Source organism: Odocoileus virginianus, chromosome 6 (genome assembly GCF_023699985.2).
Source record: "Odocoileus virginianus isolate 20LAN1187 ecotype Illinois chromosome 6, Ovbor_1.2, whole genome shotgun sequence".
NCBI classification, from domain to species: Eukaryota; Metazoa; Chordata; class Mammalia; order Artiodactyla; family Cervidae; genus Odocoileus; species Odocoileus virginianus.
This window is the reverse complement of record NC_069679.1, coordinates 1452070-1465471: the sequence shown is the minus strand read 5'-3', so window position 1 is coordinate 1465471 and position 13402 is coordinate 1452070. Positions and strand designations below refer to the sequence as shown.

The following is a 13402-nucleotide window of genomic DNA, read 5'->3' as shown; positions in this document are numbered from 1 at the left end:
ACCATCTATGGGGTCACAAAGAGTCAGACACGACTGGGCAACTAACACTTTTCCTTCAGATGCATGGATATGATAATGATTAACTAATGGTTGGCTTAGCAGGTCACAAAGTGTTAAGTGACGATTCTAGGCTCTGAAAAGCATCTGACCAAGAATGCTGGGCAACGCATTTGATAATATTCATCAAAATGAGCATTTGGGCACCAAGAGCTTTTAGAAAACCTAGAACAATGATATACTAGCTACATAAGAGGGGGGAAGGCAGAGAAGCATTTTTTTTCCTAGTTGTTCTAAATTACTAGAGTAAAAAGAAATAGTAGGAAAGACACCTACATTTGGTCTGTATTTCAAGCAATTGTCATCTTCCAAAGAAATCTCTTAAGTACTGATGTCGTGGGGGAGTCAAATTATTTGACATAATCAAAAACCTTTAGTAATCCAATATTGCAATGAATTTTATATATATATATATATATAATATATATTTTATTTATTTATTTATTTATTTATATTTATGTGTGTGTGTATATATATTATAAAAATCTTCTTTGGAGAGGAAGAAAGTCAGAAAGAAGTTAATATAAACCTTTAGGCTGAATATTCTGCCAGGAAAATGACTTTCAGTGATATAAACACAAGGCAGATGTTCTAAAAGAAATGTGAAATTTAATCAGACACAAAGTCTTTCAGTCATTACCTGTGTGCACTCAAGACAACAGCCACAAATTGGATTTTTAGAATCATTTTTGCAACCATCTAAAAATCACATTTCTTATAAAGTAAGAAATACTCTGTGACTGGTAGAATCTCAACATTAAAAAAATTTCCAACCTAGGGATCAAATCTGGGTCTCCCACATTGCAGGCAGATTCTTTACCATTTGAGCCACCAGGGAAGCCCTTAAAAATATTACGATATCAAACAAATGCTTTAAAAAATGAATGTATCATGATTTGACTAATTTTAGTTTCTTCTTTACCCTTATGGTACAAGTTCTACTGAACAAAAGTTCAAAAGATTTTTTTTATAGTGAAGTTTATTAATCTATGCTAAGAATTGAGCCAAACTAATGATTTTAAGAATATCACAATCAAATGTATGACCATCAAAGCTGCTCATTTGATGTGTTTGTAAAGTAGTAGTAAAGTAGTTTGTAAAGTAACTATATTTATAAAGTAGTATAACTCAAGATAATGAAAGCACATTATTATTAGGTTCCTAGAAATTTCTGTAAAAATTTTCTCCTTATTATACTCAAAGGTCTTTCATTCATTTTTCTGGTTTTCTATTTTGAAATGGATTAAAAAAAAAGGAAAAATGTTTTTCAAGTTCAAGTATTGTTATATGACAATTATCTTAATTTTTTACCAGCAAATTTAGAAATCAATCTTAAAAATAAAAGTTCAGATTATTATTATTATTTTTAAAAAGAGCTCTCTCTAAAAAGAGGGAGAAGAACTCTTTCAAAGTTGAAACTGTGCTTTTATTTAAATTTTATTTCCTAGATTTTTTATTGCATTTTTTTTCCCCACCTCAGTGCATGAATGCAATATATCATTCTCGGTATGTTTTTCCGGTCATAGACATCTGTTGTTTCTGGGTAAAATATCTGGAAAACAAAAGAGGAAGATGTATTTATTAAGTGCTGATTTTCACAATTATTTTAACTCCCCAAATGACCCTATCTTGATTGTCCTTGCAGTTCTGTGTTTATTCAAATGAAGGGGAATCTTAGTTGTGCCTCATGTTGTTTCCACGTGGACCAATCACTGCATCTGGTCCCGGCCTGACAGCGCCTTCTAGTGGCTCAACGGAGATTCACAGTCAGCCACTTCAAGAAGGCTTTGTCCACAGGGCTGGGTGGCAGCTTCACCCCACAAGGCCTGAGCCCATGAGTCACTCTCGTGCCTGCCCAGAAGTCACCTGGCCTGAGAAGGGTGTCCTTTCGAAATTATTTTGTTATACTGTTAAGAACTTGGCGACACAGTTCTGTAAACATGTATGTATATACATACAATACACACACATACCCATGTACTACTTTAAGGAGAAAAAAATATCCATTTTTATGGATTAAAATCTGGACAGTAAAGTATAAAAGAAAAACACTTATAAACCTACCTCCAGACTGTCACTATTAGCATTTTGGTATATTTTCTTCCAGTCTTTTATCTGTATCTCTCTTTTTTTTTTTAACATTTGTGTATGTGGGTATTTGAAAACCAAATTGCAAGTATTATAAGCCTGTTTAAAACACTTGATAGAGCATGATTGTTTTCCATTCCCTTCATTAGTCTATAAGAACACTGCTTCTAGTAGATGCACAGGATTCTTTCATATTTTTGAACCATAATTTAACCAGTTCTCCATGGTTGAACATTTTTTTCCCCCAATTTTGTCCCTATTATAAGTCACTACAGTAAACATCCCCGCTTTTTCTGCGCACCTGATTACTTCTTTTGGATAATCATCTATGAATGGAGGTAGTAGATTGAAAAGTCTGAACACTAAAACTTTTAATGTACCTTGATACGCTTTTTGAGCTTGAAACTAAAAACCTAATAAGAAACAGATTTCAGAATACGGCACCAAAAATGAATAATTAGGATCGAAGCTCCTCAGATTAAGAGAAGCATATTGGCATTACTTTCTTTCGGCAAATATTTTATAAAATTTGACATAAAAACTAAAATTGAGTACCATATGGTAGTACTTGATACTCTAGCACAGCATTCTATTGGACACTGAACAAAGCTAAGAAAAGAGAAAAGCAAAGTTTCTTGAACTACAAAATGTACAGTCACTGAGTGCTTCAAGAAATATCTATAGTCTATGAAATTTCAAAGGTCTTTCTAACTTTTTTTAATACATTTGCTGCTAAAGTGTCAATGGGAAGAGGATTCCCAATCTAGAACATGACCAGGTTTAAAAGTTCTACCGCGTAAGCAGAGGACAACTGTAACTCCCCCTCTTCTTTAAAAAAGAAACTTTTATACTGATGCTTCTCTTGGAAAATCATTATGGGTATGTCTTCCTTTATCAAGGAGATGGGACTGATTTATAGTTCACCAAAACATTTTCTTTAGCACTGTAACCCCAGTGTGTAACATAAAGCTGAGCACAGAGTAGGCAGCTCATATTGATACATGAAGTAATTTATTAATACATCTAAGTCAATTCAGTGTACTGTTGGCTTCTCATTACTGCAATGTGATACATCACTGATTTCATAATAAACATCAGGATTAAAATAGAATCTGTTGCATGGATCGCTTGTTTGGCTTAAAATCAAAATAAATGTGGCCAACACACACACAACTTGAGAAGGTTTAAATCAAATCTTTCAAACATAATGAAATTATCCTAACTAACATATGCAGCCTCATACAGAAAAACAGTATTTTAATTTCTTTCTTTTTTAATCTGGTTACCACTCAACACCCTGCTAATACTCACTAAATCACAATTTAGAAATATGAATTCTGTATGATAACTACTGCCCGGAAAGGAACAGCATTCAATGTTCTCAACATTTTAGGAGAGGGGAAAGTAGTTTAATTAAAAATGGAAAAATAAAAAAGATCAACATTGACCATTGCGAGATAAAATGAACTGAGTTAAAACAGGTATTAGCACAATGTATAAAAAATAGGCATTCATAATTCACCTTAAGGAATTCTTTGTTTTTGTTGTGGGGGTGTTTTTAATTGCAAAGCTGGATTAATACTAAAAACAACACAGACCTAAATAAGTCAGTAGCCTATCCCCTTGCTGGATCATTCTAAAATAATTTCTTTAAAATAGCTGGACTTATTAAGTAAGCAATTAAAAAAGGGGAACTACTGATACACATGGAAACCTTATGGATGGCAAGGGCATTGTGCTTAGTGAAAAAGTCAGTCTCAAAAGGTTACCTACAGCATGATTCCATTTCTACAACATTCTCAAAATGAGAAAACTCTAGAGATGAGAACAGATTAGTGGGCTGCCAGGAGACAGCGCTGGAAACGGGATGTTATGTAAAGGCCAACCTTTCTGCAGTTTCTGTATCTTGATTCTCCTAGTGGTCACAGAAGTCTATTCATGGATTGAACTACACCCACGCGTGTGTGCACACGTGCACACACACACACACACACAAATGAATGTTCACTGGTGAACACTGAATAATAAAGTCTGAGTCTAGTTAACATTCATTCACCAATGCCAATTTAAATCTGTACTACAGTTATGAGATGTCACCATGAGGGGAACCTGAATGAAATTTACACAAAGATGTACTATTTTCGCAACTTCCTGTGATGCCAAAATTATTTCAAAATCAGAAGTTTAAGAAATAGCTCTACAATTTCTATCCCATGTAATTATTTTCTCATTTCCTCTACTTGTCTAATCTGTCTCACAGGTGTAAGGGTATCTGCTCTTTGAATTTAACAAGTTCTGAATATTTGCAGAATGAGTTTTATTTGGGAGATCTATTCAGGAGTAAGAGCTCTGACTCGTTAACCATTAAACTTTAAAGTGATACTATGATTTATAATAATATTTATCAAAATAAATTTATAATGATGATTTATAATGATACAATATATACCAATACAAAGAGACTTGGAATCTTAGGTATAAACAGCAATACGAGAGAGGGAGATGGCGCTTCTAAGTCCGTTATCTACCAGGCAAGGCCTGCGCTGACCATGTTTAACTTTTCGCCGCTCCCAGCCCGAAGCCTTGCCGTATGCTACTTCACGCCGGCTTTTCCGTATGTTTAGTCCTCGCGTTGCCCACTCCGGCAGCGAGGACGTCTGCAGCGCCGACGCCCGCTTCCGCGCGGCGCCTCCCACGAGGGGGTGCCCGTGCCCGCCTCCGCGGCCAAGCTTACCTTGGGCAGCCCGACGGCCTCCATGGCTCTCAGCCACTGCACCGTGTTGTCCGTGTGCCGGAAATGAAGGCCCGACTTCTAACAGGGAAGAGGGGACACAGAGACAGAGGTGAGCAAGTGACCGCTGCCGCCTCTAGCACGGCGCTTGCAGTCGAATCCCTCCCAGAACAGTGCCGTGAGCGCTCACAGAGACCCGAAAGGAGGCGAGGCTCGGCAACACTCCCGCCATCTGGGACGGACCACGCCAGTCCCCAGAACGCACACGTTTGAGGCAGTTCTGCACGAGACTCCCAAAGGCCATTTGCTGTCTCGCACGCCTAAGGATGTTTTATGAGACATGTGACATGTGTGTGCCCCCCCCCCCCATGTCAGAACTGCGGCAACCATGGTTGAGGGCAATAGTAACTTCAGGGAAAAAAGGATTTTTACAAGACTAGATGTCTTTGTGTGTGTGTGGTTTCTGGTTCTTGCCAGGTCACAACTGTAATATGATTTCTGTTAAAAAAAAAAAATAATAATAATAAAAGAAAAAAAAACAAACTGGAAATTGTAGAAAAATACAAAGATGAAAACAAAAAAACACTCCATGATTCAGAGCTAATTTTAGTATTTATTCCTTCTATAATCTAATTCTAACCTTGGCCTTGTACAAGAAGCAAACATTCAGCGGAAATATTTTACAAGACCTTTTTCTACCCATATAGTAAAAATAGGCTCTGTTTTCCGTTCTTACAGTTCTAATCAGCCAGCCATTATTTTATACACAGTCTATAAATAAAATATTCTTGTTGCTCTCTTATGAAGTTTTATCAGGTATATACTGCTGACAGCTTTAAAATAATCTTATATATTTCATTAGCTAAATGTATACCATAATGTTATATATCTTATTTTTCACTTTGAATAAAATAAAAAGTAACTAGAGCAAGTTTCATCATAACTGACACCCAATGGTAGATTATCACATTCACAAAATCTAGCTCTTCCCATCTTCTGTGAGTTTCTACAACCTAATGGTTGATTTAACAAAAACTACTTTTCTTGCTGTTAGAAATTATAAAGCATCAGCAAATTAAAATTTGACAAATATTTATGCATTTTTGATAGTGGCCATTATTTACTGAGATTGGACTGTGTATGTCAAGCACTTTACATAAATTATCTCTAATTTTCCAAATACTCTGCAAAGTAGTTATTATTCCCATTTTTTTTAAGAGATGAGGAAACCTAGGGGACAAAGATGAAGTGATTTGCCTAAAGTCACACATCTGTTGAGGGGCTGAGCTGGGATTCAAGACTAAATCTCTGTGGATCTGAAAACCATGTTAGCACCCCCCAGGGCAGAGCATAGGGCCTGCTGAGGAAAAGAGCTTAGCTAACTACTGTGAAATAACTAGAGGGAGAGGAGAGAATCTGAGGGGGAAGGGTATGCGAAGAGAGGAAAAGCCTAGAGACAGCGCACCCAGACAGTTCACAGCCAGGCGGCAGTGTCTGAGGCTAACTCAGCATCAACAACGCTTGCAGAACACAGACGGTTCTCAGACACGGCCACTCTGTGAATGTGGAGGGCCAGAATGGAGACAACCCCCAAGCATGTCAGGGCTGAGGACCCTCAACACCATAAAGTGACTAACATAGTCCTCTTCCAAATAAGACGGGTGACTTATTTCTTGACTATGGCAATCTGGCCCCTAGTGAATCTTCTCACCTCCTAGATAAAAATTACCAAGACACCAAATTGATCCTACTTGCTGACAACACCATTAGTATTGGGCTTCCCTGGTGGCTCAGTTGGTAAAGAATCCGCCTGCAATGCAGAGGATCCCGGTTCGATTCCTGGGTCGGGAAGATCTGCTCGAGAAGGGATGGGCTACCCACTCCAGTATTCTTGGGCTTCCCTGGCTCAGCTGGTAAAGAATCTGACCGCAATGCGGGAGACCTGGGTTCAGTCCCTGGGTTCGGAAGATTCCCCTGGAGAAGGGAAAGGCTATCCACTCCAGTATTCTGGCCTGGAGAATTCCATGGACTCTATAGTCTATGGGGTCGCAAAGAGTCAGACATGACTGAGCAACTTTCACGTTTTAGACTTCTCTGGCGGCTCAGATAGTAAAGAGTCTGCTTGCAATGTGGGAGACTGGAGTTTGATCCCTGGGTCTGGAAGATCCCCTGGAGAAGGAGATGGCAACCCACTCCAATATTCTTGCCTGGAGAATCCCATTGACCGAGGAGCCTGGCAGGCTACAGTCCATGGGGTTGCAGAGTCAGACACAACTGAGCAAGACTTCACTTTCACTTTCCTAAGAACATCCCAAAGATAACTGGTTCTTGCTTCCCTAAATCCTTATTAGAATAGCTCAGTACAAGCTCAAATCTCTACTAAGCTCCTATTTCCTCTTACAGCTCCATGGGTATGCTTTTTTTCTTTTTTTCCCTGAGTTTAAATAAATACAGTTTTGTTTGGCCCTAGCTTGGTTTCTGAGAATCTTTGGTTGGTAGCCTTGAACAATCCAAATTATGCAATAAAAGCATCCCATCCATTTAGTGGTCTCATTAGCTATGTAACTTCAGGAAAGTTCCAAGTCTCCTTGAACCTTGGTTCCTCAGCCACAAAATGGGAATGGTATGTTTCTTTGGGTTGAGGAATTTCTTGAGACTATACATGGAACACTCAGTTGCAAAGTACACCTAAGTGCAATAAATGTTGGTTATGGTAATTATTATGCTACGAGACTGGGCTTGAAACTTTATTCACCTTTAAGGTCAAAAAAAGTTCAGCGCTTCATGTAAGAGGCACTGAAGGAAAGGATGGTTATCTTGGTCATATTTCCATAGTAAATGACGTGACAGGTTTCAAATCCTTCATCCACTTTAAGCACCTGAGGAATGCTGACTTCAGAAGCCTGTGCTCCATGTCTGTATATTTTAGAAGGAGGCTTCAGTGAGTGAACTATATTAACATCTTCAATCTACAGATTTACTTCAGTTAGAACAAAAAAGGTCTTCTAAAGAGGCTCAAAATAAACTTAGCCCATCATAACCATTTACAGTTTGTCTTTTCACCAGTCCCACACTAATAATAATATGTTAGACTAGGTGCTACATCTACAGTCATACTTAGTCAAGGGTTGTATGGTCCACCTGCCTAACTTCTTTCAGGTATTAGACTAGAAAGGACATGCTGATTTTCTATTGCTGAGCTACTATAGCACCAGCAGACAAGAGTACTGCAGTTTAATTGAATAGACGAGGTATTATGTAAGCCTTCTGTGGATGGTAACTTCTTATATATTAGGATCAAGGCAATTTAGAACCATGAGATAGTTTGAAACCAGTAATTATTCTAATTTTCTCATTTTATACATGAAGAACCTGAGGGCCCAAGTATTGAAGACATTCGAGTTGACCTAACTTGTTGAGCTCAGGGTCAAGATTAGGTTGCAGAATTCCCTGACCCCTAGTCCAAATATTCTGGTCAATTTACTGCTTACGGAGCCTCAGAACAAACACCATCTGTGACAGTTACAGGGTGCTTACCTCTATCAGGCAGGCACTGGGCTGAGCACCTGGCATAGATGACCACATTTGTTCCTCCCAATTTCTCTACAAAGTTGATTCTGTTAGTATTTTCCCACTTTAATCTCAGGAAACTGAAGCTCACAGAGTCAAAGCAAGTGGTGAAGCCAGATTCTGAAGTGTTTTGGTTCTGCAGCTCATACTACTGACCACTAGGTAAGCTTTCCCTGTCTAAGGCCCGCCTAAATGTTCAATGAGCATTTGTTATAAATCTACAATTGTCAAGGCACTGTCCAGAATGATACTGCTTTGAGGTTTATCAGACTGAATTCTGAATGCACTGTCCAGAATGACACTGCTGTGAGGCTTAGCAGACGGAATTCTCTCCAAGGAGTACCCCCTTCTTCCACTCCTCTTTCTCTTGGTCGTCCTAGTCGGCTTGGGCACCTTCCTCTGTGAAGCCCCACCCCGGAAACCCTTCTGGAACTGAAGGTCCAAACCCCTTCAGAACTGACCACGCTCTGCATAGGTACCTGCCCCCATCCACCTCGCTGCCGTCTCTTCCATCTCTCCACCCATTTCCAGTCCTTCTCCAGGATTCACCCTTCATGTCCCCTCTCGAATCCTCTTACTTCTTGTCTCTCCAGGCAACGGTCATCGGTCGCCTGGGCTGGTCCTGGTATGTATGGATGAGGATTGCAAGGATAAATGAGTTCTACCCTTGTGTATTTCTATCTTAGTACAGCTTTATCTTCTTTCCCTACAACTTTATTAAACCTTATTATATTGATGTATCCACCTGTTAGAGCAGTGGTTCTCAAACATTAGTAGTATGTAAGAAAAGAATCACCTGAGATGATAGTTAGGAATGGAGCTTCCTGGGCCCTGGCTAAGATTCTGGGGGAGGGCCCAAAAGTTCACATTTTTACACACACCCATCGTGGAGGACCATTGGAAGTCTGAGCATCACACTTAGAGGAGGAGTTTCAGCAAGTACTGAATAAAGGATTGAATAAAGCATAGAAGACAAGAAATGGAGCCCTTTGGCTTGCTAGAAAGTACTAGTTGGGACTTCCCTAGCACTCTCATGGTTAAGACTTTGCCTTCCGATGCAGGTGGTGCGGGTTCAACCCCTGACTAGGGAGGTAAGATCCCATATACCTCATGGCCAAAAAACCAAAACATAAAACAGAAGCAATATTTTAACAAATTCAATAAGAGACTTTAAATGGCACACATAAAAAGCAATCTCTAAAACATAAAAAAAGAAACCACCGTCATTCATTCCTTTACCCAACAGCTCTTTGGGCCAGAACCTGAACCATTCACCACAGACACGGCAGAAGAGACACACAGAGTCCTTGCCTCCAGAACAAAATAATTACTACAGCGCAGTGCGGCGTGTCCACGTGTGCATGGCATGATCACGCAACTCAGACCTGAAGGGGAAGGTGGAAATGGTCGGGGAGAGAACACTCGTCACTGGAAGGTTTAAGTCAGCACCTGGCATAACTTTCTAAGCCTAAATTAACGAGGGGCCGAGGCTGCACACAACAGGCTGGGAACAATGAGGGCAGGGCTGCATGAACGCTCCCGTTGCTTTGCTCAAAGCCACGCGTGCCACAACCGAGGCCCTGGGATTTGGGACAGATTCGGGACACACGGCCCAACAGGTGGGTCATATTTTATGGCAACAGTCCAGAAGACCCTGCAGAGTGTTCAGGCTCACTGAGCTCATGGTTTCCAGATGGCCCATCAGGAGACAGGCCTAGGTTAGCGAGTGTTCCCTTGTGTTTCTGTGTCTTTGCCGCCGTCCTGTGATTTAGGGCTCCTTGAAGAGGACCATGTGACAGGCTTTAGATCCGAAAAACAGATGAACAGGAAGCTGTCTCCTGCCCACTATTATTTGTCTCCTTTCATTTTTGCAGAAGAAACAAAATAGCCTTAAAATACAAACTTACGATGACACAGCAAATCACCAACAATTCCCACTCAAGGACACGTTCAGGGATTTAATACAAGGAGAAAAAAAGAAAAGCCTCTTTTCTCCAGTGAATTAACAGGGGGGTAGTTTCCCTTTGTCCCATGATTCTCCCACGTCACAGCTGGCATCGACTCCCCTCCATCTGCCACCTCCCCTCTTTCCACGCCTCTCCTAAGATCCTTTCTTCTGTGCATCCCAGTTGGGGCTTGATGGGATGGGGGACAGTAACACAGATCACTTCCTTCTGTCACAGTGTTTTGCTCAGGGATGTCAGCACATGTCCAGGTGCCCCAGATATTTTATTTTGTAACAAGAGATTGGAAATATTCTCCCTGTCCCCATCCCAAAGAGAAGTTGCTATGGATTCAAATAATAGGATCTCTGATGCCAGGAGGCAATGGTACCTGTTTAAGTTGCCATGAGGGGTCCAGAGCTGAACTGGCAAGAGATACCTATATTCAAGGTGCATAATGTGCCAGGAGGGGAATTAGCCCACCTGCAGCTCTGAGGTTCGCTTTCACTGAAGGTCTGTCTTTCTGGCCTGACTCTCCCAATCCACACATCAAAACAAAACACCCACAATCCCTTTCCAGGGAAGGCTGGAGCCCCTGACACTTTATCATCAAATCTATATGGCCATTATAATAGATCTAGGTCTTGATATCAACCATCACAGAAGCAATGAAAATAAAAGAAAGATCATGTTCTAAAATGTGGACAAATGATAATTTATTTTGTGACACAGGGGATACAAATAATTCTTTTCTGAACTTTAAAGATATTCCTGAAAATTAAAAAAAGAAACTTTAATTTTGGCTGGCTAAATCATTTGTTTTGCTTAAGCCTTGCAAAAGGCTGGAAACTCACTCTAGGGAGAAACATCCAGAGTTAATAAACACATGACTTAATAAACTTATTTTAACATATGCAAACATATTTTTCATAACATTATTCAAGGCAGAGACTTTCGCTCCATTCCCTTTTAGATTAGATGATGAAAAGAGACTTGTCAAAAAAGATGTCAATTCATCTTGTCTGTTAGCCTAAATCATTACTCAGACATTTGCTCTGAATTCAATATACATATTTTAAAAAGAAATTTTGTCTCAATAACAACTGAAGGGTAGTGTGACTCATGCATTAAATGGAAAAGTATTCTATTTTCAATTATACTTGATGTTATCCTTGAAATTTTAAGAGAAATAACTTTTTAAAACACTTGAAAATCTGCAGATAAAAAAATACTGATGTAACAAAACCAAACACAGGATATTGAGAAAACAAAACAAAACAAAAATCAAGTTTCAAAGAAGCTTTAGGAACTCTGACCCAAAGTGGAGAAGAGATCTCACATTTTAGAAGAGAACAGCACACATTAAAAAATTCCTTTTTGAAGACACATATAATCAAGGTGTCTTTTAGGCTGGTGCTTACTTTTTCTTTCTTTAGTTTTTAATGGAAATTTTCAAACATAAAAAAGTAGACAGAAGAGTATAAAGAACTCATTTGCACCCATCATCTAATCTCAACAATTACAAACTCATGTCTGGTCTTGAATTTCTGTCAACCCTCTTCCCAATTATTCTGAAGCAAATCATAGATGTATCACCTTACCTGAAAATACTTAAACATTATATCCATAAAATACCCACATTTTTTTGGTAATAATACAGTGTTTATATTGATTGGTTGTTTATTTTGATTGTATTTATTTGTTCATTTTGATTAAGATTGGTGTTTATATTGGTTCGGTTTTCCTCCCTATATTCCTTCTCAAATTAGCTATGAAATAATTCATAAAATTAGCTGCACACAAAAAGGTTAGTCTCATTTTGTTTTAAACATCAAATGGAAAGGAGTTTCTGACTAGTCAATATTGGTACTTTTTTCCTTTTTTAATCACCTTGGCTCTAACTCTTAGGGGCTACAAGTTCAAGTCTCCGCTGGGTACTTTACTTCTTGATGAGAATAAGGGGAGTAATAAACCGTGTTGGTGGTGAAGAGAAGAGGGGTAGAGGCCCCACTTCTATATTTACTGGTACTAATAACATGACCTCCATGAAGGAATAATGGGGGTTGGGAGTTGGAAGCCCCACAAATCAGAGGTCTCTCAGCCTCAGCCCAGAAACAGAAAAGTGCTTTGCTTTTAAAACTGCTGCTGCCTCAGGAATGATTATTAACAGGCTTCAAAGACCAAGGACCTTCCCCTTCCCCACACCCCTACCTTCCACAAAATCCTGATATAAACACTAAAAGGAAGGAAAGAAGAGGAAAGACTGAACTTTCACTTTGAACCAGAGGCCAAAACCAATTAGATCTCAGTTACCTTATAGCGTGTTTGTTCCACATCATAGATCTTTTTCTCTGATACCATTTTGGGGGCAAAGAATTTGGCTAACTTTGCAAGGTAAACTCCGTTCCGGAGTCCTTCTTCCAGCTCTGTGGTAGGCGGCAATTCTTCAACTAAGCAGACTTCCATCCACCTAGAGGGATTAAAAGAGAGCAAAACAAATCTTAAAGTGAATCCAGTTTGGTATCTTTCTATAAATGAAGAGATGTGGTGTCTTACTATCTGTGGCAGGGACATTAACACTGGGGGCGGGATCTGAAACATCTTTACCTGTCATAGACAGGAAGAGAGAACCTTCTGGATGGAACAAGGATTCAGAACATGAGAGGAACAAGGGGTTGACAAGCCCAGCAGCTAAACTCACTACCGTGCCAGAATTTGTTGACTTCACCTTTATCTGAGTCTCTGCCAAGTCTCTTAAAGAGGAAAAAGGCCAATCTGTGCTTGTATGGGTGGAATGAGTCTTGCTGACATTACAGAAAAAGCAGCTCCAAGTTTATGAGCCTTAGTGGAGGATGTTTTTGTAGGGGTTATGCCGTGGGGAGAGTGTAGTCCAAGGTGTGGTAAAATCTGCAGTTGCTCGGTCTGGAAATGACTACCAGCAGAGGCAGGAAGGCACGGAAAAGCGACATTGAAATCCAGAATGCAGACACAGTCTTCTTTAAGACACATTCCT

The 13402-nt window shown here is 39.5% G+C and overlaps 1 protein-coding gene across 2 annotated transcripts in view; it reads right to left on the bottom strand.

The window, feature by feature from the left end:
- Nucleotides 1–13402, bottom strand: part of IQGAP2 (IQ motif containing GTPase activating protein 2) — a 296977-nt gene that overhangs the window by 128546 nt on the left and 155029 nt on the right. For both annotated transcript variants that reach the window (XM_070468567.1, XM_070468568.1), the window contains exons 3-5: nt 12703–12859; nt 4880–4957; nt 1533–1609 (exon numbers count right to left, since the gene is read on the bottom strand). In XM_070468567.1, the coding sequence (XP_070324668.1) occupies nt 1533–1609; nt 4880–4957; nt 12703–12859 (312 nt within the window). The remainder of the gene's footprint in view (nt 1–1532; nt 1610–4879; nt 4958–12702; nt 12860–13402) is intronic.